This window comes from Colossoma macropomum, unplaced genomic scaffold, assembly GCF_904425465.1.
Source record: "Colossoma macropomum unplaced genomic scaffold, Colossoma_macropomum, whole genome shotgun sequence".
NCBI classification, from domain to species: Eukaryota; Metazoa; Chordata; class Actinopteri; order Characiformes; family Serrasalmidae; genus Colossoma; species Colossoma macropomum.
The window spans coordinates 27,133,632-27,160,170 of NW_023494784.1; the positions used below are offsets into that span (position 1 = coordinate 27,133,632).

A 26,539-nucleotide genomic window follows, 5' to 3' on the forward strand; every position below is an offset into this window, starting at 1 on the left:
CCTTTGATCAGAATGCAGCCTCATTAGCATTCTGCCCTACAGTAAAAACAGCTGTGTGTGAGAGAGGGGGAGAGAGAGAGAGAGAGAGAGAGAGACAGACAGACCTAGACCACTCAAGAGTACCGAAACACACTTTTATAAGTCATGCAGATGCTTATCAGAACACAAAATCTCACAGGAGTAATCATGTTCCATGAAAAATAGTGAAAAGGGGTTTTAACATATACCCTCAGGGAGGAGAGAGAGAGGGGGCAGAGACTGGGGAGAGAGAATGAGAGAGACAGAGAGAAGCAAGAGAGCAAGAAAGAAACAGTTTAGATTGAGAGAGACAGAGAGAAGGAAAATGGGGAGAGATACAGAGAGAGAACAGAGAAGCAGCAGGAGGGAAAGGAAAATAGATAGAGAGGAAGGACAATGGGGTGAGACAAAGAGAAAGTGAAAAGCAGAAGAAAGAGCGGTAGAAAGATTTGGGGGATAGACAGAACAGGGAAATGTGGAGCGAGAGAGACACAGAGAGACTGAGAGAGGGAAAGAAGAAAGAAACGGGGGACAGGGAGAAAAGGAAAATGGGGAGAGAAATGGAGAGAAGGATGAGAGAATCAGAGAGGAGAGAGACAAAGAGTGATGAAATAGTGAAAGAGAGAAACAGATGGGGGAGAGAGAAGAGAAATGGTGAGAGATAGAGACGAAGAGAAATGAAAGAGAAAAGGACAAAGAGAAGGAAAAAGGGGTGCGAGACAGGAGAGAGAGAGAATAAGACATTGTGGAGAGAGAGGGAGAAAAAGGAGAGACAGAAAGGAGAGAGACACAGAGAGAGGGAAAGGAGAAAGAAAAATGGAGGGAGAGAGAAAAGGAAAACGGGGAGAGAAACAGAGAAGGATGAGAGAATCAGAGAGGAGAGAGACAGAATGATGCAATAGAGAAAGAGAGAAACAGATGGGGAGAGAGGAATAGAAAAGGAAGACAGAAAAAGAGAAAGAGAAGAAAAATGGTTGTGAGAGACGGGCAAGAGAGAATAAGACAATGTGGAGCGAGAGGGAGAGAAAAAAATGACAGAAAGGAGAGAGACAGAGAAAGAAGAGAGAAAGAGAAAGAAACGGGAAAGAGAGACAGAGAAATAGAGAAAGGATAGACAGAGAGAGAATGTGAGAAAAAGAGAGATAACTTAATTAACAAAGAAACATTTTGAGTGATAAGTGGTAAGAATCTGAAGAATTACTGTAAGCATTTTTTATTACTTCAGCGTTTTTGCCCTAACCATATTCAGACAGAACCCCATCCTCACATGAATAAAGAGTGAAAGAGAGGAATAAGATACGAGGCGCCTACAGCGCATTCCACATCTTTCCTTCGCTGTCAAATGCTTTATAGCACTCTTCTGTCTACAGAGTATCTGGTTGACGATAGTTTTATAAAGCTCAATTCATGCATCCCCTCCCTCCAGTCTTCTTCAGTGTTTTATTCTTTCTCTCTGTAGCACACAGACAACATTCGACCGGTCTGGCTCCAGGCTGCTGAATCTGCGTACCGCTTCACTTTGGGCTCCATCGCGGGAGGTGAGTGACGTCCATGCTTGGCCTGCTGAGGAGTAACTCGAGCCGGGCACACTGACATAGGGAGGCCCCTGGACTGGTTATTGTTCTGTAGAGTGAGAGAATGAGAGAGAGAGTCAGGGGCTGATCTGTGGCTCCAGGCTGTCTTTGCAGGGCAGAGTTCCGGAATGACACAAATCTTCCGGAATTGCGGAGGAATCTCGGAATAATTGCGAAGGAGGAACTGATACAAGGAGACCACTGACATAATGGCACACACACACACACTCATGCACATATGCACGTGTGTACACACACACTTGCACACAATGGGCTACACACGCCTGCTTGTGTCTCTGACTGTTCCTACTGAGGCTTTTGAAAGGGTCTTACTGTCTGTCTGCACACTCACTCTCTCTCTCTGCTTGTGCTTGCACTGCTAATGCTTTAGGCCAAGTCCTTATGAAGTTACCATAATCATAGAGGCAACTGTCAAACAGTAACATTAGCTAGAATAAGTGATCATAACTCTTAATGACTGAAATGTCACTTCAAAACTATGTAGTATTTGGCACCAATATGCCATGTAATACACTGTTTTTAATAGCAAATATGCAGACTGGTACTGTGTACCAGGTAAATGGCTGAATTAGCTGTAAGACATAATGATATGATGTAGAAGTAATCAGAAGTAATCAGTGCCTACATGTTATGCTACATGACCTAACTGGAGATGCACCAGACCAGTAAAGGGCATTGATACTGACCTTTTTAAGCAAATTGGGTATGGGCTAGGCGTGATCAATGCACATTTGGTAGTCACAGTCATTATAAGGTGCATCTGGTAGCCTACTTTGTCATACACTTCATTTGTTTCATATGCTGTATGTATTTGTATCTTTCTTTTTGTACTTAAAATGAAATTTGTAGTTAACAGCTCTTAATACCTTATACATAGAAGAATGATCCCAAGCAGTTCCAAACCATGAGGTATATAGATTTTGAATTGAAGAACAAAATAGCACTGGCATCATACCAGTACTCGGTATTAGCTCAGCTGTACCCTGACTTCACGTAATATTAATATACATGTAATATATTAATATTGTGCTGAGACATAAACTCTGATCTGGAGCTACTGTGGAATGTCTAGCTCCAAGACAACAAAACTTCCACCCAAAACTTTAATCTTAAACCAAGCCCTAACCCTAATGTTGAAGAAAATCAAGTTTCACCAGATGACTTGCTAATAACATCTTTTGATAATCTGCAGGGAAATATTAAAATGTGACAGCATTCCCTTTTTAATCTCACATAACTGGATAGCATAATGGATAACAACACATGTACGCTAAACATGCCACTACTATGTGAAAAAGAGAATGACCCAACAAGTCCAGTGTTACATTCGTCTACTGTTGTGAATGCCTTTAGAAAAGTGTGTCTGCTAAATAATGTAAGTTTTAGTAAAAACATTTCCAATAATTCTTCCTTAGCATTTTAACCTCTCTAACACTCACTGCACATATAGTTGTGTAGTTAAATGATGGATTATCAATATCAATATCTGCAAATATATTGGCAATATTATCTGCCCAAAAATTCCATATCAGCACATCCTTAGTTTCCAAGCTAACTTCTACCCTAGTACAAAAAAGCCTCTCTTTGTGTCTCTCTTTTTCAGGGTGTTCTTCTGTCCATCTGTCTGTCTCTTCCTCTCACACTCTCTATGCATGTTTGAGAGGTGCAGTCGTTACACATGCTTTGAAGTTGAGACAAGACATGACAAGCTTTTGAGGCTGAGAGCAGCATTTACAGCAACCTGCTGCTGAGCAGACACCACACACGCACACTCACACACACACCTACACATTTTTTACTCCAAACTCTCACGCATATGCATATTGTGTGCACACACACATAAACACATGCACAATCACATAACCAAACTGTCATATACAATGCAAAATACTGTTCAGAAGTTTTAGGCACTTAAGGAAATGAGATAATATTAGAATAAATCCAAATAACATTAATACAGTACGTATTGACCTTATGCATGTTATTGTGTTCATTTAACTATTTACCTCTGCTTAAGGATGCCCAGTATTATTTGCCATTTAAATCCTGGTTTGGTTAATCAGTTGTTCTTTAAATTAAATCAGAAAATCAGGTGTGCTGTTTATGGATATCACCATTGTCAAAAAGAAAAAAAGTTTCAGTTTTTTTTATTGTATTTTGATTTATGATTAATTGACCAATAGAAGTGCTACAAAATTACTTGGAAAGAAATCTTATTACATTAATTTTTACAAAAAACATTAGAAGATGTTTTTGCCTAAAGTTACCATTTTAGAGTTTTTATTTATTTATTTATTTATTTATTTATTTATTTTACAGGACCGATTTAAACAAATCTGTGCAATGGCTGAGGGCATCTGGAACTAAATCTAGCTCAAAAGATATTGACTGCTTTTTTGAAAAACAGACATTCTTGTTACTTTTTACTATATTAATGTTTATTTGCATTTATTCCAATATTATGTAGTGTTTACTGGGAAAAACACTCTGAATACCGAGATAAATGATTTAAACAGTTTGCTTAGGTGCCTAAGTCTTTTGCATAGTAATGTATGTATAATATAAAACTACATATTTGCACTATGGCTTATATACACGCACACATCTTTCTCACACATTCTCTTTCTCATGCTCACAGACTCTTATAAACACACACATACAGAGTGTCTGTGGGAATTGGAGTTCTCACAGGCAGACAGCACAGAGTCTGAGCCTAATGACTGTTTTCAGCACATACAGTGTATTCAGGTATCTACAGCATGCAGAAAGAAAACACCAAAACAATGGCAGTTAAATCCGTTGCTGAAAGGCTGTTACAAGCAGAACGTACTTTTCATTTCATTTATGTTTGTGTAAGGCTTAGGGGGGTGAAAGCTAAGCATTTTATACATTGTGTATCTGTGTGTTTGTATTGTTGTACCTTGTTGTAGGGACAGTATATACTGAATGTCCAAAAGTATCCATACACCCCTTCTAATTAGTGAATTTAGAATTCAGATACTTTAAGATGCACCCATTGCTGACACAGCCATTCAATTGCACATCCAGAGCTTGTATAATCACCGTAGGAAAGCATGGACAGTAGAATGGGATGCTCCAGAGCAGCAGCACATGAGCCTAAGGTCACCATACCCAATGCCAGGCATCGATTAAAGGGGTGTAAATCTCCCCAACAGAAGCTGAAGGCAATCAAATCATCATAGCAATGTTCAAACGTCTACTGTGAATCCTTCCCAAAAGAGCATAGGCTGTTACTGCAGCAAAGAGGGGACAAACTTAGCCTTGTTTTCAGACATAGCAATTATTGAGCAGGTGCACAAACTTTTGGCTAGTGTACTTTAATGGTAATGAGAAAATATGAAAACTTATTTTGGGGATATGAAAAACTCTAAAAGAGCCATGTGATAAGGCTGAGATTAGTGTCATACTGGTTATACTAATGTGATTGTGTTTGTGTGCATATCATAACTGTTATCTCATAGTCTTGTAACTACTCATGTTTTTTACACATTTGTCAGCTGTTTCACATTAAGTGAACATTCCATGGTGAATGAACTAGTAGAAATAGACCTCAATGACTTGGAATAAAACCTTATTGCCTTAAAGTACATTAAAATTAAGAGCATTTTCCTTCTTCTGTAAAGTCAAGGTTTTTTTTATAGCAGCATGTAGGTGAAAGCTGATGTGTGTTTTGTTAGAAGGAAACAAAAACAGTGAGTCTTAGGACACAATTATGTGTCTGTGAATGAGGCTAAAAATTCATACTGTTTAATTCATGCTGTCTCTTGTAGCCACGGGTGCCACAGCTGTGTACCCCATAGACCTGGTGAAGACACGCATGCAGAACCAGAGATCCACTGGCTCCTTAGTGGGAGAGCTCATGTACAAGAACAGCTTCGACTGCGCTAAGAAAGTGCTACGATACGAGGGTTTCTTTGGCTTCTACAGAGGTAAAATCGCTACATCATGACACTGAAATAGACCTCCTGAAGACACTCACAGTCATACACTTCTAATTTCTTTTAACCTAATTCAGACTGTTAGCTAATCAGCCTGAGGAACTGGAGGCAGTATACTTGGATTAGTTGTAGGAAAAGCTACAGACACCTTTTCAAATGTATTTTTTGATGTCACCTCCATTTAAGGTGGATTATGATTCACTGTGTATTGCGTCACTGATATGTGTGGCCCCACAGGAGGTAATGCCAAAGCACACAGCTCATAGTTGATACAACATTGAATAGTTGGTAAATAAAGAGACCCAGCAGACGACCCAAGTAATGTGTTGAACAAATTCACTGTTGATTGCTCTCATGCTCTCATACTTGTACCAGGACCAGTATCCATTACATGTCAATTCAGCCAATCCAAACGTGGCTTTCAAATGATTATCTTGTCACACATTGACTTCTAGAGAGGGTTAATTGCCAGTGAAAACCTCACATTTGAGGATTCAGTTCAGTTAAAAAAAAAAACTAAATCAAAAATTTCACTCTGTGTAAATATATGTTATATGGGACAATCTTGTGTCTACTTACAATGTGAACAAATACCCTACAGTAAATAATCTACAGTACTGGGCAAAAGTCAGAGAATTCCCTTCATTTATTTATATTCTAGTCAGTTTTTTTCATATTTCTGAGCAGGATTAGATATAATGTAATCTACTTGGATGAGGGAGAAAAGAAAGTAAGTGGAACACAGGAGTTTACAAAGCTGGGGTTCTTCAAATTAAATTAATTATCAGATTAAAAGATAGAGAGAAAATGGGACTCCTAACAACAGTGTCACCATCAGATGAACAGTACTTAAAGCTTTGAGAAAGAAGAGGAAATTAAAAAAACTATAGGAGAAAATCAGAAAAGCTCCACTCTTGCTTCAGATCTAAAAAAAAAATCCACAGGTGTTTCTGTCCATCCTTCCACAGTGAGAAGACAACTTAACACAATGAGTCTGAAAGGATGTGTAGCTGTCAAGAAATTGTTACTAAGAAAAGGAAATAGACAAAAAAAAAGAAAAATGCAAATCAAACAAAGAAGCTGCCGGTGTTCTCAGAACAATGGACTGACCATCTCAGAGTCCAGACCTCAACATCACTGAATGTGTTTGGGATTACTTGGATTGCGAGAAACATAAAATGCAACCAACTTCTAAAACTGAACTTTGTAGGATATTTGAAAAAATATTTGAAAAACTGAGAGCAAATCTCTCAAAAGGAATGGAAGCTGCAATAAAGGCAAAGAGTGGACACATTAAATGCAGAAAATATTGATACTATATTTTGTTGTTCAAGCTTCTGTGTTATTTGCTGTGTAATAACTTGTACTTAATGGCCGTTTTGACTGTTAATTGAATAAATGTAGGCTGGTCCTAGTTTTTCACAGTACTGTCTGTCTGTCTGTCTGTCTGCCTATCTGTCCAACTATCTATCTACCTACCTTCCTACATACCTACCTATATACTTGCCTATTTAATCAGAAAACTGAATCAGAAAATTCAATTTGAGCTGGTTTAATCTGTTACTTTCTAAAAAATAAAAAAATAAAAAAATAAATAAATGTGCCAGTCTTTTGTAGAATTATGTTCTGTACCTGTCCTGTACTGACTACTTTTTAATAGCATTAACCCCTGAAGCATGTGTGTCAGCTGCAAGCAGAGAGATTTAGCAGAACTAGTGCAGCAGCTTCCCACAGTCCACTAATCCAAAGTAGATGTTACATGTCCACACCTTGAGCAAAACAATCTTACAGGCAGTGGGGGAGTCCAAGACTGCCATCTGCTGCTGCTTCTAACACTGCAATCACTTCTCTTTATTTACGTGTCTGTATTCCTCTACCCTCCTCATCTCCCCTCTGCTATCCCTCCCTATCCATTGCCACTGTCGTTCTGCTTGCATTTCCCTCCCTCTCTTTTTTCCTTTCTCTCTTTCTCTTTCTTTCTCACTCTGTGTCTGTGTACTGTTGAGTGGTGTTGAGATGCATAGACAGTCTGGTTTGTGCTCTGGCAGTCTGCCATAGCCACTCACTCAGCAATGCCCTCACAACTTATCATACTGGCTGACGGAGAGTCACACACACTCAAACAGAGAAAAACTGCAGATGTTCACACACACACATATTCACGTACACAAACTCAGCAGGCCCTCAGCGCTTTATCAGAGCAGCTGACTGAAACCCACTGAAACAGCTCTCTCAACCCTGTATACCTCCTTCACACACAGACAGTTCTGCTTCTGTTCCCCATGCCTCTGTCTTCACAGTACCATGAGCCATCAGACCTTTCGAAGCCTCCAGGGTTTAGCTGCATTTTTATCTTGTCCATTTGAATGGTCACTTTGTTGACCGCTCTAATCAGATCTGTAAATTTTACTGCGGTCGTTCTCGTCATTAGGAAGAATGGTTCACATTTGATGTTACTGTGCTATCATTCCATCTGAACTGCATGCACACAGCAGTCTGTAAATGTGTAATGCTTAAATAATTATGGCTGTTTTTATTATGGGTTGTTTCAGTCTGAAGGCCTTTGAAGATAAATACTGTACTTCTGCCTGTACCATGTAAATATAGTGCTGGGCAATATTGATAAAATTTAGCGTCATGATGTTTTTATTTGATATGTGGTATCATAGGCCTGTGCCAATCCCCTTATTCAGGTAACTGTAAGGTAAATAACCATTTCAAGTGCTTAAACCTTGTTTGGGGGCGGGGGGTGAGGTATTTTTTCCTTTCCTTTTGTTCAATAATTTTGTGATGGTCCTAAGATGTACACCATAAGATAGGCAGCGCAGCCATGTTTCTAGTGCAATATTGTCTATGTTAGGTGCAAAAAATGCAATCAATGTAGAATATCTCATCACTCAACATGTTTAAAAGTTAAATTCATGTTCAAATGTTCATGAAATAAATCAATAAATGAATAACTTTTTTTAACCAGTGGTAAATGAGTTCTTGCCTTCAGTGGGGATTGTCACCACGGTAACTTGGTTAACTATCACCGGGCACAGGCCTACAGTATCAGATGATATTTAGGTTTGCATTAATAAGTTAATACACTACTGCTTCTTAATACTAAAATAATGTTTTTCAAACTTTCACTATTTTGTTGTTTACCACTCTTAAAATCATACAAAAGTTAATAATAATAATAATAATAATAAATACTAAAATATTGCCTGAGGTCATTGAATGTGATCTATAATGCACTTTGGAATTAATCCCATCATATGTTTTTCACCAGCACCTGAAACTAACAACTGACACCAATATCGGTATACTGTTATAGCTATAAATCGCCCAGTACTATGTAAATGCTAAACAGAGTGTTTGTTTTGTGTGTGTGCTCTCTCTCCTGCAGGTCTGCTGCCACAGCTGATCGGAGTGGCTCCTGAGAAGGCTATCAAACTCACTGTAAGTCATTAAAGCATCTAAATATAATCATGCCAACTCACTGTCTGTCCCTGCACTCTCTCACACCCAAGCCTCAGGCTTATTTTAAAGAGTACAAATAAAAATCACCTCCTGACTAATGTGTTCTCACTGCAGGATTTGGGAATAGATTGGTGTGGTAGAGCAGCAGAGCAATAGCAAAAAAGATTCACGTAGCATGTTGTGCTGGTTGTAAAACATCTGAATGTTTTGCAGGTGAATGACTTTGTGAGGGATAAATTCACTGATAAAGACGACACCATTCCTCTGGCTGCGGAAGTGCTGGCAGGAGGCTGTGTGAGTATGGTTGTCTGTGGCTACACATAGTTCATATTGCATATGTACTGGAGGGGTATGTGTGTAGTTTGCTGTGCTGAGTGTTGTAACTGGGGGCTGTTTCACTGTTGGGCGTGTGCAGAGTGTGGAGGATGTAAATACTGGCTTTATGAGTGTGTGTGGTGCCGGTGCTTGGCTTTGTGTGTGTGTGTGTGTGTGGTGCCAGTGCTCTGCTGAATGGGCTCTTGTCCCTCATGTTAAGCTGGTCTGAGTGAGGCAGCTGCTCTCCTCTCTGTGCTCAGCCCTTAATTGATTCTGATGTGGTGGACGTCAAACGCGCTTTTTCTTCAAACTCAAACATTATGCCTGATGTTCCGCTTCCTTTTAATGAATATTTACTTTGGTAAATGAATAAATCGCGAACTTCAAACCAGGCCAAAAAAAGAGAGAGGAGAAAAAAAAGAAAACCCGACAGCTAATTGAAAACTTCAGTGGCTTGTGATTTCCTTCTCCTTCGAGCAAACTTTCTGACAGATGTGAAACTACAATTACAAGCTTAGAAATGATAATGTCCTAAATGATTTTTCTCTGTAATTTGTGTTTCTGAGAATGAGCGACTGCTGTGACCGTCATTGAGCCGCAATTGGGCGTCATAAGGAGCATCAGGCCGGTTTCTAGCCAGTGTTCCTCTCCTCCCTGAACCCACTAATTAATCACAATTTGAAAAATGATGCTCGAGTGTGAGCAGGCTTTTTTTAGCCAGCGCTCTGATTTAGCACTCTTTGGCGTGGTGTGGTCAGCGTGCTGTAGAGGATGTGGGCGCAGTAATGCCTGCTGCGTATAATGAATCCTGGTGACAGAGAGCAGACCAGCCAGATTGAGGAGAGAGGCGAGGTCCGAGGCTGGACAAAAGAGGCTCAGGTCCGGGAGGCCGCGACCCCTGTCAGGGCGTAATTGGGGGAAGATGCCCTGGAGGACTCTGGGTAAAACTGGCTGGAGCTCGATCTTATTGAGTTTGACAGCAGCGTGCATACCTGTGGCCTCCTCAGCCTCAGGCGTGCAGGAACAGCCAGCATTCAGACGAGCAAAGCTATATGCATCCTGCCAAGTACAATACAAGCCTCTGCTCTGGGGCACTTCAGTGCTTTAGCAGAAAAATCATGCAAATCTGAAGTTTAACTCTTAGGTGCAAAATTAAAAGTTAAAACACTGCTGCCTGAATGTTAGTCCTTACAGGAATTGTTCTGCAGAAAAAGGTCAAATTCACACAGCTTTCCATTTACCCCACATGTAGCTGATCTGCAGAGTTTGCTTCTTATGATTGCACTAGAGCACTACAAGGCTGAGGTAGCTAACAAGTAATGGAGGCTTATACCCCACTAATTAGCATTGTGCAGACCGCAGGCCTATATCATCATTTACTTACCTTAAACCATGCTGAGTTGTTAAGTAATCTCAAATAGACTTGCTTATCACTGTTGTCGGAAGAAAACCTCGTACCTCAATCATTTTGGGACGTTTCTTTTGGTCCATTCCTAATGAAATTTACACACAATGTAAAGGGCAACAAGCATTCTCAAACTGTCCAAAACTAAAAATGGAGATACAAGGTTTTCTTCCGTCAGCAGCGTTATGTGATTTCTGACACTTTATAACTTTTATCTATAAAAAATATACAATGTATAGATACAATCCAGTTTTCAAAAAATGCCTACAAGATGTCAGCTCCTTTCAGCTGTTCTACATACACTGTTTTTTATCAAAAACAAATCGCTATGTACAAATAAAGACTATTATACACTATTATATATTATTGGCCAATATAGTTCACATAGTAGCTGTGAGTGGACAGTCATGTTACCCATTTAAGGAGAATGTATATGATATAGGGTTATCACTATCAATTATAAAAGTAATTGAGTAATTTACTGATTATTTTGATGATTAATCAAGTAATCTGTGTATTTTATTAAAGGCCACACAATAAAAGTAGGCTTAACTGAACAATAATATATTACGCCGAGTTTTCCAGATTCCAGAATAGTTTACTGCAACTCTGTTTATCACTGTAAGAGAAAGCAGTGGAAAAATATTTCAATAATATTTCATTTATAAATCGTTAATGCTGCTTTGAGCCAGTCATTTCATGAACTTAGCATGGCTGTGCATATCACTATCACTGTGCAACAGTGTTTAATGTAGAAATCTTCACTTTATAAGTATCCTGACAACGACCTCTACGATAATGCTAATAGCCTAACTGAATATTATTAGTGTGATAGCCCGTTTGCTGAGCTGTTCAGCATGGACCTATTTGTAGGAAACTTTATATACACTTATACGTGCAACTGGTAACAGCAGGGATTTCATTTGTAGCTGCAAACATACATGCCTTCATGTGATCCTGCTGGTATGGGTATCTTCCTTTTCAGTGATGCATTCAAAACCAATTTGAGTGCTAATAGCGGCCTGCTTGTGGAGAATGTTCAGACAGCTGAAGTTGACTTTATAATGATCAGTGGGTACCTTGTTTAATATTCCAGTTGCAAACTAATCATTCTCTCACTTCCTTGAACACATACATTTTGATCAATTATTTTTTTTTTCAATCGAGTTATCAGTTCTAATAAGTAATCATGACAGCTGTAATATGATATGCTTTGTATAAGTGTTTTAGGAAGAACTACAGTAAACAATTAATCTCTATAGAATCTCTATAATAATTGCACAGTCTACCGGATATCTTACCCCTTGATCATGATGGACCATCTCTGGGCTTTTTTTAGGAAGCTGTTCGGATGTTTACAGAGCAGACTTCGACCCTGAGTGTCACCTCCACCCTCCTTTGGCCCTGATTAGGCTCCAGAGGGGTGATAGATGCTCCAGAGTCAGAGGGCATAAAGCCTTGGGCTGTCCCCACACTGAGTGGACTGTCCCCGGGGAAGAAAGGGGGAGGCAGGGGAGAGTGTTTTAAGAGAGGGGACTAGGATGCGGACGGCCAGGGAGTGTGTTCCAGCAAGCCAGAAAGGGTGCAGCCTTGGGGGCAGGGCAGAGAGGGGAGAGAGGGCCGGTGTTGGGGTCAGGTCTACTAGGCTCCGTCTCACACCAGCTCTGATCCTACGTGACTCCCACGTTTCCGCTCTGAATGGACACTAGTGTTGTCACCGTGACATGGAGACTACACTCTGACACGGTGACATCAGCCTCTTAAAGAAAGCCTTGTTGTAGGGTTTATATAGCTAATTTAGAAATGCTTACTGGGGAGGAGAACGCTGATGTGACAAAATTGAAGGGCAAATTGTCAACCTCAAGTGACCTCTCATATCTGATCACCCTAAAAGACCTTAGAGTCCTCTGGAAAAAAAATCTTTGGTTGAAACCCTCACTTCTTTCTCTTAGTTGTATCATATTACTGTATTGAGCAACAGTAATAATTGTAATGATTTAATGATTATCTGCCTCAAATTTGATGTAGACACTTTTAGGATAGCATAGTAGTGCAATTATAATGTTGTATTTATGATACAAAAATCTATAATATAACTTGTGTTTGTATTTCCACCATAGGCTGGAGCCTCTCAGGTCATCTTCACCAATCCTCTGGAGATAGTGAAGATTCGTCTGCAGGTGGCTGGTGAGATCACCACCGGGCCGCGAGTCAGCGCCCTCACTGTCCTGCGAGACCTTGGATTCTTTGGACTCTACAAGGTGAGCTGAGTGCTGGAATTCCTGCATGGTTTATCTGATATTTTTATACCCTTGAATTAAAGCTGACAGTCTACACTTTAAAGGGGCCATTTATCCTACAGTTTTCTTCTGTTTTTTCCCAGAGGTCCACGTGTATGTCTTTGTGTGGTTTTATGTATAAAAAACAGACTTGTAGAATTTTTACATATGCATTTTCCAACTTCTCTTAATCCCTTTGTAATAAACAGGCTGTTTTTATTACTGTACCTGATATACGTAAATGACCTCCAGGATTTAATCTTTTCCTATTATTGTTAGTATTATTATTACTTTTATTAATACTGTGGGTAAATCTTGGGCATTCATACTTACAGTTCTTGTGGTCAGGATGTTTCTTCTTAATAAAAGATATTAGTCATGGAAAAAATCAATCCAGGCTGAAACACTCCTTTTAACTTTCAATGTGAATGGGCAGAGTGAAACTGCTGTAGTCTGAATAAGTGGATATATGCAAATAGGACCATGACGTTCGCTGACCAGTAACCATAATGTTAGCTGTTTTGAGGAGATAAATACATTATGAACTTCAAAGTTATCACTAACATTAGTGCACTGGCTTGTTGCAAACAATATTTGCTTTCATTGAGGCATCCATGCTTTTTTCCACTTTTTTCTTGTTTCCTTTTACTGCAGTCTTTATTAGAAACACCACCTTAATAGTGAAAGGTAGGACACTGTAGTCCATTTTGCAACAAACTGACCAATAATGAATGGGATAGAGAATAGCTGACAAATTGTGCAAGAGAACAGATGGGCTAGAGTCTGTAATTATACATCTATACAGTGGACTTGTAAGGTAGTTGGACCTCATGAAGTGGTCAATGAGTGTACGCTGCTCTCAGTGTAAAAGCTGAATTCCAACATTAGCAGTTATTGTCCATTAGTTGGCTGGCAGCACCAGAGTGGCTCCAGTGTTTTTGATGTGGTTGATCTGGACATGCACTACAGCGAAGGAGATGTGTGTTTGCATAATCGGTGAGAAGCGCTGCAGAGGCTTCACTATTTTTGTTGATCAAGTAATTCAAAGCATACAAAAGGCTCACTTATGCACACTTCCCTGCTGTTCTTAAACATATACACACTTACAGGTTTGGCTGGTAGTCAGTTTTAAACGGAAAAGGAGGTGGAAAGATTATGCTGCTGGTGCTCTCCAAGTTCCTGTGGCTTTTGTGTCTGATCTCCAGGAGTGTTCTCTCTCTCCATATTCTAATGAAGAGCAGACAGTGTGCAGCTTGTTAAAACACCTACTTCCTCTTCTCTGCATGGAAAGATGCACACAGAAGTTGCCTGTGTTTAAAGTGGGTCTCTGTCTCTGAGTCAGACAGCCTTGAGCTCATATGTGTGTGTGTCATCCACTAAAGAGATTTCCTGGATTTCCTATCAAGTTTTGCTTGGATAGTGGCTCAAAAACAGGCAGTGGCTCGCTTCACACAAACATAATCCTTTGCTGGTGGTGTTTTATTCCAATTATTTAACTACTACTAGGCCTACATTGTTAAAGTGTTTTTCTACAGAGTTGTGTGTTGTGCTTTATATACAGTACTGTACAAAAGTGTTCTGAGAAATTGATATGTAAAGCTGTTTATCTGGGCAGTAAGCATGCATTTGTCCAAAAAGCACTAACATTAAGATAAATGCAAATAAATAATGCAAATAAATAAATAAACAGTATGTGTGATTTTGTGTGTTAGCTTAACAATTTCTAAATTGTTCCTTGAAGAAGCCCATATTTACATTTGCCATTCAATACCCACTTTAGCCCATATGAAAAATTTAGTTTTCCATTCCATTTTTCAAATTAGACAGTTTGATGTAGTGTGTAAACACTGGTAAAGTTTTACAATGTACTGTTCACTCCCCAGTCTATACAGTCTAAGGCTAATGTTTGGACACTTTCCAAGTGAAAATAATTGAACACATCCTTTACAGGGAACAAACTTAAATATGGCACTTTAAAGAGAAATTGTAAAATCTGAATAAGGACTGTTTATGGTACATAAAAGCACATAAACGATAAACCTGGAGCTGGGGGGGCAGGGATAAAATACAAGGAAAATGTAATAAATAAGATGTGCTGCTGGTAGCATTTGACATTGAGTGTTCTCCTAACTGTGTTCTTCTAACCAAGATATTTATAACATTAAAAAATGTATATATATTCTTGTTAATGTTTTACATTATTTATATTTATTTGCATGTATTCTATTGTTATATATTGTTTTGTGTGTGTGTGTTTGTGAGACAATGAGTAAGACAATTTACATATGATGCCACTCTATGGTTTCTTTCGGCTGGTAGAGTCTCAGTCTCCTGCTGGCCCTTTCCTGTTTATGTGTATGTGTGAGAAGTGCTGTGAAGGCTCATTGTCCTTATTTACCTTAGAATGACTGTGTCTAACTTGTGGCCTAATATATTGTGGTTTGGCTTTAGCTTCAGACGACGCAGAACAATTCCAAAAGCCTGCCGGAGCCATTTTTATGAAGCATTTCTTGAATTCTTTTTCAGTGTGAAGTTTTTACATTGCAGCAACTGGGACTGATATAGATGGATATCATGAGGGTGCAAATTGAGTTTCTTACAGTAGCGTTCTTAACATCTGGCCCACGAGCACCATTGAACTGCACATTTTACTGTTTCCATCAATTCAACTCATCAGCAAACAGCTTGCCCCTCACGGGTGCACAGGGAGAACAGTGAAGGGTTTCAAAAGACATTAAACACCACATTCATATTTTTTTTCATATGTTGTTAGGAGTGGGCTTTATACATAAAAGATTAATACCACCTTTTTAGAAAAAAATACACATATATTATTGCTGCTGCACGAAAACCGAATGTTGATGAAATGGAAAAGTATCCTTCCTTATCTATGGTAATGTAACATGATTTTATTCCGTTTAATTTTGGATCATTTTTATTTGTCTATTGCTATAGTTTGCACTTTCTTTTAGGTGTGTTCACTATATAGAATCTATTTTTAAAGTGAATAATTTTCAAAGCCCAGACTTCTTGACTTCAGTCTTCAGTCAGGGCATGATGAGTAGTTGATTATCAGGTGTGCTTGTTACATAAAAAGTGCGACCACACGGGGCTTTCCAGACTTTCCACATTTCTTTGTGAATTAATGGAAGCATGTCTCTGAAGCTGTCCAGTAGTTCATATCCACAGCACTAGTGTAGTAGAAAGGTGTTGGCCTTTACCTACAACCCCACCCAATTCCTGAGTAAGCCTTTCTGCTTTTGGCTGTAGGGAGCGAAGGCCTGCTTCCTGAGAGACATTCCTTTCTCTGCCATCTACTTCCCTGTGTACGCTCATGCCAAGACAGAGCTAACTGATGAGGAGGGCAGACTGGGGGCAATTCAGCTGCTTATCGCTGGAGCTATCGCAGGTGCACAACTGCTCTTATCTTCATCATAAGCATCAGCGGCCGAAACAACCAGTATAGCTTTAAAAAGTTCTCTGTAACATGAGGGGAGTGATATTTTTGATAAGGCAAGACTGGCATATATTGCTTCTGTAGTCAGGAAATGCTACACTGCAAAAAACTGAAATCATTTAAATCATCAGATCTACTCAATATGTGCAACATTTCCCATTAAGTTGGCCTGATTAAGATACTATAGCAACTGCTGAACAACACCCTAGCAACCACCCAAAATACCATAATCAACAACACCCTTGCAACCACCTGGAATACCATAGCAACCACTATTTAAACAATGAAACAATGAAAATAACTCCTAAACCTAAATTAACCCAAACCAACTGCATAAACGATATCGCTCCTGTACTATTTAAACCCAATCAAGTTAAATACAGTCTACAGCTGCTTTAGATTTTCAACATTTTTAGCTGCTTTTGTCAAGCCAACTTTGTTTGTTCACAGCCTTTTCCTTTCTAGTTAGAGATGATATCTTTTCAAGGGAAATCATCTTAAAACCAATCAGTATATCTAATATTTCTTATTATGATAATTACAATTATAAAGAATTACTGCAAGAGTATTATAAAATATTCTTATTTCTTATTTCTATTTATACTTTAAGTAGTTTGAATGTAATGCTCTTATTAAGCCTCATCAAACCAGTAGCTTGGAATGAACAGACTGCTCATCATTACTTTATCAAGCAATAACTAGGGCGAATTAAACATTTTCCAGCAGCATTTGTGTATCTACATCTTAATCTTGTGCACAAACCTCAGCTAAGCATAGGATCTATAATGTGCTTCTGTTCTTTCAAGTCATATCAATACCTCAAAAAAAATCAGCTCTAAATAAAGACGCACTATTTTATTCTACAGTAAAGATTTCTAGTGTTAAGTTCTGGTGTGTAGGCCTTTTAAATATGGGCTCTGCATGTACTTGTGGATATCTTAATGTAAATAAATAATGTCCAAAGGATTATGATATGTAATGCACAAATAAAAGTGCTCTGGAAAATGTGTAATTCCCTCTAGTTATTGCGTAATAAAGTGGTAAGGAGTAGCCAGTTAATTATCGGCTATTGGCTGGAAAAAGCTTAATAAGAGCATTACAAGGGCATTATAATGTCCCCCTAGGCTAAAGTCTTACTGTAATTATATCTAGTAAAATGATTATTTTATTGGAAGACAGTTTTGCTTGTTTTGAAATAACTTGTACGATGATCTCTTAATGAGAAATAGGTATATTGCCTAGATTTTAGGTAATTTAAAGTGTAAATGTAAAAGTGTAGAAAGATTTTGCAGACTGTTAATGATGTTTCCCACCACTGGTGTAAATCTATACATTTAAAGTGCTATGTTGGGTCTGAAGTCTCTGCATGGTTTTTGATTACATCGCAGTGCTGGAAATTCAGATCAGATTGCATGGTTTTGCATTGTGACACCTCCTCACTGTACTGTGGATAATTGAATGCGTCTTGTTTAGGTGTCCCTGCTGCCTCTCTGGTGACCCCCGCTGATGTCATCAAAACGCGTCTGCAGGTGGCAGCCCGTGCAGGCCAGACGACATACAGCGGTGTGATCGACTGCTCCAGAAAAATTCTGAGAGAAGAGGGCTTCAAAGCGTTCTGGAAGGGAGCGGGAGGTACACGCACACGCACACGCACACACACACACACACACACACACACAACTGAAATGAGGGGTTCCATGACTGTGGAATGAGGAACCCAAGGCTTCTGTAATTGTTTTGTTGAAGATGACACTGTCCTTGTTTTATTGTGAGAGGGAAAGAGTATCAGTCATGCAGGCTCTGTATTCCTCTCTCAGCGCGTGTGTTTAGGTCCTCCCCCCAGTTTGGTGTTACACTGGTCACCTACGAGCTCCTGCAGAGGTGGTTCTACGTCGACTTTGGTGGACAGTACGTGCTGCATTCGTTTTTCCATTTCCATTTCAAAACCATTAAATATACATTCACTATGTAATTGAACTATATTTCTCTTCCTGAGCAGCCGTCCTGCAGGATCAGAGCCAAGACCCAAGTCCCGGATCTCTGAGCTCCCGCCGCTGAGTGCAGACCACGTTGGTGGTTACCGACTGGCCGCCGCTACGTTTGCAGGAGTAGAAAACAAGTTTGGTTTGCACCTGCCAAAGTTCAGATCTTCAGGTGCTGTAACCGTCAGAGCCACTCCAACAGAGCAGACACACCAAGCCTCATAGAGCTCTATTCAGCTCCAACCAGCTGTATGATTGACCATCAGCTGTCTTTGTGAGGAAAAACCTGTTTCTCTCTACTGCCCTTCGCTGCAAACTCAAACTGTGCCATTTAGATGCAGGGACACCACTCCTGTGCATTTAAACAAGGTGTTCTCCTTATTGTTCCCCACTCCTGCATGAACAGGGCTCTATTTATGTATTTATTACTTTTTTCGCATGGTTTGCACAAATGTTGCTGTACATATTGTACATGTGTGTGCAGGAATATTTCACGTTGGTGATAAACTGTGTTCCCCAAGAGCTCAGTGCATAATCTGAATCTGAGATCATATATGATCGAAATATACCATTGATACGATAGTACAACTTTTTCATGAATTGAAATCATAAGCTTGTATTTTGCCAACAGAAGGAAACTGAACATCAGATACATCAAAAATGTAATGTTTGCATATACACACATACTTTAGTGAATTGCACCTAAATGTGCCAAATGAAAAATGGAAAACATTGCCAAAGTAATGTTTGTGTGCAAATTTGAGTTTTGTATAAGCCCCTCCTTTAGGAACATGGCACTGTATCTGCACATATACTGACTGAAATGTTCCAACAGGGTGTATAAATAATTGATAAATTTAAACATATTTCAGTGTTGAATTTTATCAAAATAAATAACAATACTTTCATGTTAACTTGTGTATTTTCTTTCAAGCTCTTAATATTTTCTTTGCATATTTGTCTTAATATTTTTCATTGCTTGGAAAAAAAAAATCGCTTTCCATAATCATTTTTGTCCCAAGGCTGAAGACTTACTGAATCAACACAAGAAGCAGTTTAGGTTTAGAAAGAGGAATTTATAGAGGTATATAAAGACATTCAAAGAGGTGGAAGAAATGCTATTGGTTCATACAGGTTATAAACAGACTTGTAAAGCTGGAAGAAGAGCCTGTTTTTGAAAAACAATGGCTTAAAAATTTCGGCAGTCTGCTAACAATCATACAGCATCTTATTGTACATAATAAATATGTGATTCAGGTTCAGTATTGATTGAGAAGACAATAACCAGCAAATAAGTGCCAGAGATGGAGTAGCACTAGCAGCTGACAGTGAGTCTTAATCTTAGCTACCCAGAGAGACTAAGCAAATCCAGGGTGTCCATAAATTCACTCTGAAACTTTTAGCAAAAGTTAAAAAAGCTCTCTTGTAAGACAACAAACAAGTGCTTCCTTTTGTGAAAGATAGAAAAATAACAAATGCACAGGTATCTGTTTCTTTTTGTATGGATGATTATACATCAGGTGTCACTGTCCCAAAAGCCAAGTTTAAAGTGAAATCTATACTTTGATATGCCACTGTTTGAAACTGCTCTGGAACACTATGGCATCTGCAGCCTTTCAGGCAGGGCCACAGAAGAGTGCACGGAAAACAGACTAACCCTATGTATCAAACTAATGTCCTGATTACACTTTCAATTACAAAAGACAAGAGTGAATTCATAAACACACTCAGACTCCAGTCAACAAGAGTTCTGGAATTTATAGTATAAGACTGTATAGTTTGAAAATGATTAGGTGGTTTATGGAGCTTGTGTAAATAACACCAGAAATCAGCTGAATGTACCTTGAGGCCAACTAAGAAACATTCTTTCATGTTTTCTATGGGTTTTCTACATGCAATCTTTAAGGCTTCTGGTACTGGGGAAGAGAGAGGAACACTGGTGATATCTGAGCTGAATATACTAGTCCAGTCTCATGTTTTTTACTATTTGACCATGGCTTCTTTACTCAAACCCAAAGAAAAGGCAGAAGAATCCAAGTCCAGTTTGCAAATCATAGTACTACATTTTCGAAGTGGTCTTCATAAACATTAACATTGCCATCATCATGCCTGGATGGGGTGCATTTTTTTGCATTGAAAACCTGTAGCTGTTTTCAGGAATGGCGCTGATTAGGACGGGATTCGTTGGGCCGCCAGCTCCTCAGCGTCATCTCGGTTTTCGTTGATCTCTGCCAGTGTCCTCACAAAGCGTGTCCACTCATCGTTCCGTGGCACAGCAATCTGCTGTAGAGGAACAGATGCAGTGAAGCAGAGACATATAGCATTCTGCAGAACCCTTTTATCTAGCCCTCAAGCTGATGTGTAAAACCTGCAGTGCAATTCAGAGACTGTCACAGGACTGACCCCACAAAGGAGGATGCCAGCAACTAGTGCTGCTCTCCAGCTCACTGCCTCTCTCTTACACTCTCAGCGGTGCTCCACCTCTCCCAACATCTCTCTACCTGTCTGATTCCTTCTCTTGCAGTCACTTTCTGCCTCCTCTTTTTAGCAACTCTCTAATCTCTCGTTTCTCTTTCTTTCCATTTGCCCACTCAGCTACCCATTGCATGAGGGTCCCAGGCACTCTGCAGGCCCTGGCAGTGCTGGCCTTTGGGACCACTGACACTGGGTCACTGACAGAGGGTTAATTGTGGCCTGTGCATTAGGTTTCGAGTCTCTTTGCATGAGCCTTTTTATTTTGCTGTGTCTGGCACACAGAGAGGACAGCTACTAAACCAGAACATAACGAGATAGATACATCACATAGGAGTGTAGGATCCTGGTGAAGAAGCAGAGATACTGCAAATTAAGCTCTATTGAACGGTGCTAAAAGTCGCTACTTTGTCCAAACCTTATTCTGAGGAACACTTAAAACATTAACATGCAAGGCCTTTCATATGTTATGTACATTTTTCCAAATTTGTCATGTTACTCGCTCTAAGTAAAGCCAGAGAGCATTTTAATGTTAGCTTAATCTGTCTCAGTCTCTCTCAAAGTACTCACTTCTCCAACATCATAGATGAGAATCTGTCCATCAGAGTCTCCCACTGCAATCTCCCGGCCTGACTGTGCCCACCTCAGCCTGTTCAGAGCAGGGGTCCCTTCCACTGTAATACTTGCAGTGGGGACCTACACAAACAAATGAAAACACTTAAATTAAGCATTTTGGTTCCTATTTAAAAGTTCCTATTTAAATCTGTGTGTGTGTTTGAGATCTGCACAAGCATGAAATTAAAAAAGTCCAAACCTGACCTGTACCCATGAATTCGAGCACAACAGCCCAAGTGGTACTGCTAAACTTGATATCTGAACCTGATCGCGCTTGCACACACTAACGAAAGGAATTTTCTCAGACACAGTTTTACAGTGTTTCATTTTGTTACTAAGGGCTTGCACATTTATCTGAAAGCCAAGCTTTCGCTGTAGCCAACACTGATTAACTGGTGTGAGGAAGTACTCTGACATTTGTTTCTGGCTTGTAGCTTCTGTGGAATGGCAGCATCCATGGTAAATGGGTCAATGAAAAGATGTGCCATTCCTCCTTCTATCATGGCTCAAAATACCATTGCAAGCCCTACACTGTATGTGACTACTGTGCTACAATGATAAGACAACATGAGATGTTGTATAAGAGAGGACCATTTTACAGCATGTGCTGTCTCCACCACAAATTCATTAATTTGGAACAACTGAAAGAGCAGAATAATTTACTTTTGGATACTGAGATTAAGGTTAGGCTTAGGTGTAGTACTACTTGAAACCTAGAAACCTGTGTGTGTGTGTGTGTGTGTGTGTGTGTTTTATACACCTCTGTGTCATTGTTGAGGTTCCACAGGTCCAGATGTCCGACTCCATCCACACAGGCAAACAGAGCAGGGTGAACAGGAGACCACATCACATCGTACACGTAGTCAGAGTTATCCTCAAACGAGTACAGAGGCTTATTATTCTGCAGGACAGAGGTAAAACACAGACAGAATTGGTAGAGAAAGGGAAAGAGAGTCACTGCCTTGCTCAAAGAAGTGTTCAAGCAGCCCTATTACTCTTTAGATTCCCATTTTATCATGGGGAATTAAGAAAAACTGAAGATTACTCCATGATTTGAAATCAAGCACCTTTATATGGAATTCTTATATAGAATAAAGTGTTTACTTCTCTTAAATTCTTTTTTGCCTGTGTGCATTGATAAGAGACTATCTTTTTCTTCAGGCTGTTGTAACTGGTACGGTACCTTGGTGCTCCAGAGTTTGACAGTCCAGTCAAAGGAAGACGTGAGGAACAGATGGGAGAAGTCTACAGGGCCAGCTGCTGTGTGGCAGTGGATACCAGTGATTGGTCCATGGTGACCCTCAAACATCTCACTGATACCTGCTTTACTGCTCGCACACAAACAACACAACAGTCAAGGACTAAGTCAGGAGAAAAATTATGGTCATGTTTGCTAAGGTATCAGTACCACAGCACCACACCATCTTTAGATTACATATACTATATTATTGCTATTGAAACAAACCTTGTACCTTCTTTTTATTTTATTTTTACAGAATTTGAAAATGACAGCTGGCTTTTACAATGTTCTAACATTTCACAATGAAGGGTGCAAAAAAAAATGATCTAACATTATGTGAAATAATATATTGCTCTACTGATTTCCATTCAGTGTTAAGAATGTTTTTTCCTCTCCTGTTACCATTTTGGAGATTTTTAAAAAAATTCGCAACAGGGACAATATACAGTCCATAAATAATGCATACAAGCTAATTCTGCACCAAGATACAGCAGACAGCAATAAATAAGTGACAAAGACAAACCACTCTGATAAGTGTGTGTTTGTGTATGTGAGCCTATGTGTGTCCCGCACCACCCTGCTGCTCATTACTCTGAGAGGTAAATAGCCAGTGTGAGAGCTGCTTCTGCCTTATTAGCTGAGTTGAGATGAGAATATCATAATCATAGCATCATAAATGAAGTGGAAACACTGCAGCTCTCTCAATCACTGCTGAGGACAAGCACACAGCTTAACAGCTCACTGACTAACTGCACAGCTCTGACTGGCTTTGAATATGACACCATCTACATGCAACAGAAATATTACCCACTCACCATTCAAGTAAATTCTACAAATGCTTTTGTCAGCAGACATGCTGCTGTTTTACCTGCAATGCTCAAATGACTTCTGCATCCTTTTTATGAATAATAATGGCATGTTTTATGCATGATGTGAGCAATATGAGGGAATGCTACTGTGACGCACAGTGTTACAGTATGCTTTTCTACGTGTTTCATGCATATTGGCAGTGCTTGTAGAACCCTAAACACTGCATTTTAGAAAAGGCAGATTTTAAGCAATTACAGAGAGCCTACACAACAACCAGGATACAGTGACTGCACAATAAAAAGCTGGATCTGGGCTCGGGATGTAACAATACAACATATGTTACTGTATCGCAGCATATCACATTACACTGTATTGTTTGTAATGTTACTAGCACATCAGCTTGTAGCCAGTGTGTTACCTTTGTGAATCGTTAAAGCCCTACAGCACAGTTTAATTTATTTTTACAAATTTTCTGATCTCTCCTCACGTTTTTTATACCCCCCGCAATGTGGCACTACTGTTTTGATTGTGCATTTTGCTTATTCCAACTCTACATTCAAACCTTAGAAAAATGAACCATAATACACACTGTGCTGTATTGTGGTATTTGTGCCGTATCGCCCACGTTAATTTAAACAATTATTTACGCTTAAAATGGAGGCGCCAAGGAAACATGCCAAAAATATAAAACTGGGTTGTTTCCATTAGCTAACCGTGTGTGTGTGCTTTACCTGCCATGCCGACAGGCTGTGTAGACTGATCCGTCTTCACTGCCTACCACAAAGTTATTGACGTCACCCAGGGGGAAGGACATGGAGGTGACTGCCACTGCCTTAGACTGCTTAAACACCAACTCCATACTGTCCTGGAGAGAGAGAAAGAGAGGGGGGTGACATCAGCACACAAAATACACACAGCACCTCTCCTGACAGTTTCTTAAATGGATGATGTAAATTCAGCTAACACTTCATAAATGCTTAACATCTGACATTGTGGTTTGGCAAAACGTTTGGAATTACATAAAGTAAAGGTAATGTTATTCGCACTAAAAATATATTACGGCATGCAAGCGGCCATTTAGCTCAAAAATGTGCTGGGACTGGACGTGATAAGTGAATTGCTTTCCAAGTGCAGAAGCACTTCCAAACCACTTCCTCTCGCCCTTTCCCCTTGACTGTATCCCTTAGTCACTCATTGCACAATAAGGCCCTTTCCTTAGCTGTTTCCCCCCTAACACTTTTCTGACCTAAAGCTAAAAGAATGATTTATATTGCCACATTTATACATAGGGGATAGTGTGTGGCTACTGGGAGAAATGTATGCTGTCCAATTCATTTTATGTATGAGTGATATGGTGAAAGAGGAGATTATTTTGGGTACCTGAGGCTGGGACAACATGTCCAGACTCCATGAGCACATTTTACCATCAGTGGAGATGCTGATCAGGTTGTGAGCATTTTGAGTGCCGACAACATTCACACAATAAACAGGATGCTAGAGAAAAAGAGTGAGCGTACAAAAACGACAAAAATAATTAAGAACAACATAAAAATAATAACTAGAGGATGCATCTGAAAATCAACCAAATGATTACAATCATCAACAAATCACAATGGCCTCTGAGTTTACCTGCATTCCCCATGTAAGATATAACCGAACTGGTGTACACTCCATAGATTTCTAGTGGTCTTATGGTATATGAAGAAAATTCATACAAAAGCATAATTCCCTAAGGGCTATATATATGCTGAATAAACTGCACATACTGTGCATATGCAATTTATTCTATGCTTCACAAACTCAAAGCAATTCTTTGTGATCTGTTTCTTCTCCCAAAATACACCAGATAACTCACAGATAAAGAAATAAGCATTACTTTTTATGGTCTATTGATTTGGATGCATCAGTGATTATAAGCAATCAAATGGAACATATGGCTCAGAACGCGCTCAGCCTGATATATGAATAAGGCTTTTTTTATTATTCATGCGCTGTGTGGCAGCTACTGTTGTAATCAACAGGAATTCCTAATGCATAGCAGTCTCCTGGCATATGGTTCTCTTGATGACATACATAACCGTACCGTGTGAGCAGAGGCTGAGAGTGGGGTCCTCTGGACAGGGGTCCGTTTGTTACTCCTATTGTCCCACAGCACAATCTGTCCTGAGTATGTACCACCTACCACCAGGTTAGGATGGAATTTAACAAATGCTGCTGACATCACTGCAGACTAGAGCGAGAGAGAGAGGGAAAGGGTGGAAGTGAAAGTATGACAGAGAGAGAGACAGAGAGGCACAAAGGAGAGTCTTACTTTTGAACAGCAGAATGAAATAAAATGAATAGTTAAAAAGCCAGTGCTTTACCATCAATACCAATATAACGCTGTACTCCACTTCAGACCTGCTACTACTCAGACCTTCATGGAAAGCAGCATTTTAGTAAGCATTCTTTTTCTTTTACCCATGAACGATTACTTGATCACAAGCATGCACATCATAGATTAATACTGGACACCCTTCTATTCTATTATACACACACCAAACTGAAAGCATTATTCCATTTGATGCACACATATTCATAAGTGAATGACAGAAAGGGTGGCTGAATAAGTGCATGCACGCATGAATGAATATCTGCCATCCCAAAAAAAATGGACTTGCTATCCAAAGCCACCACTGTGATTTTTCATTGGCTGACTGTCTCAGACAAATATAAACCCCCCACTGCATCCAGCATAATCATTCACCATCTAACCAAATGCTGCCTTTATATACTTATATTTTTATGTACTTCATATCCTTTAGATACAGACACACTGGAAGAAGAAAGGTTCTTTTCCAGCTTTTTCAGGATGGAGAAAAAAAATACTTTTTTACTCCCTCAGTCACACACAATGGAGGAAAAACTTCACACTTATGTACGTA

At 39.5% G+C, this 26,539-nt stretch overlaps 2 protein-coding genes across 6 annotated transcripts in view; one reads left to right on the forward strand and one right to left on the reverse strand.

Annotated features, from left to right (window-relative positions):
• The window catches only part of LOC118805482 (calcium-binding mitochondrial carrier protein Aralar1-like), a 36,090-nt gene extending 16,698 nt beyond the window's left edge, over nucleotides 1-19,392 (forward strand). The window contains exons 10-18 of the mRNA XM_036566292.1: nucleotides 1,478-1,556; nucleotides 5,405-5,563; nucleotides 8,967-9,019; nucleotides 9,254-9,334; nucleotides 12,881-13,021; nucleotides 16,310-16,448; nucleotides 17,970-18,128; nucleotides 18,314-18,404; nucleotides 18,496-19,392. Coding sequence (XP_036422185.1) covers nucleotides 1,478-1,556; nucleotides 5,405-5,563; nucleotides 8,967-9,019; nucleotides 9,254-9,334; nucleotides 12,881-13,021; nucleotides 16,310-16,448; nucleotides 17,970-18,128; nucleotides 18,314-18,404; nucleotides 18,496-18,703 — 1,110 coding nt within the window. The 3' untranslated portion in view covers nucleotides 18,704-19,392. The remainder of the gene's footprint in view (nucleotides 1-1,477; nucleotides 1,557-5,404; nucleotides 5,564-8,966; nucleotides 9,020-9,253; nucleotides 9,335-12,880; nucleotides 13,022-16,309; nucleotides 16,449-17,969; nucleotides 18,129-18,313; nucleotides 18,405-18,495) is intronic.
• A 141-nt stretch (nucleotides 19,393-19,533) lies between these two features.
• dync1i2a (dynein, cytoplasmic 1, intermediate chain 2a) overlaps nucleotides 19,534-26,539 on the reverse strand; it is a 28,916-nt gene continuing 21,910 nt past the window's right edge. For 3 of the 5 annotated variants that reach the window (XM_036566312.1, XM_036566330.1, XM_036566304.1), the window contains 7 exons: nucleotides 25,699-25,845; nucleotides 24,996-25,109; nucleotides 24,347-24,480; nucleotides 22,749-22,893; nucleotides 22,326-22,466; nucleotides 21,521-21,646; nucleotides 19,534-20,761 (listed from right to left, as the gene is read on the reverse strand). In XM_036566312.1, the coding sequence (XP_036422205.1) occupies nucleotides 20,648-20,761; nucleotides 21,521-21,646; nucleotides 22,326-22,466; nucleotides 22,749-22,893; nucleotides 24,347-24,480; nucleotides 24,996-25,109; nucleotides 25,699-25,845 (921 nt within the window). In that variant the 3' untranslated portion in view covers nucleotides 19,534-20,647. The remainder of the gene's footprint in view (nucleotides 20,762-21,520; nucleotides 21,647-22,325; nucleotides 22,467-22,748; nucleotides 22,894-24,346; nucleotides 24,481-24,995; nucleotides 25,110-25,698; nucleotides 25,846-26,539) is intronic. The other 2 variants (XM_036566340.1, XM_036566321.1) reach the window with 1 other exon arrangement.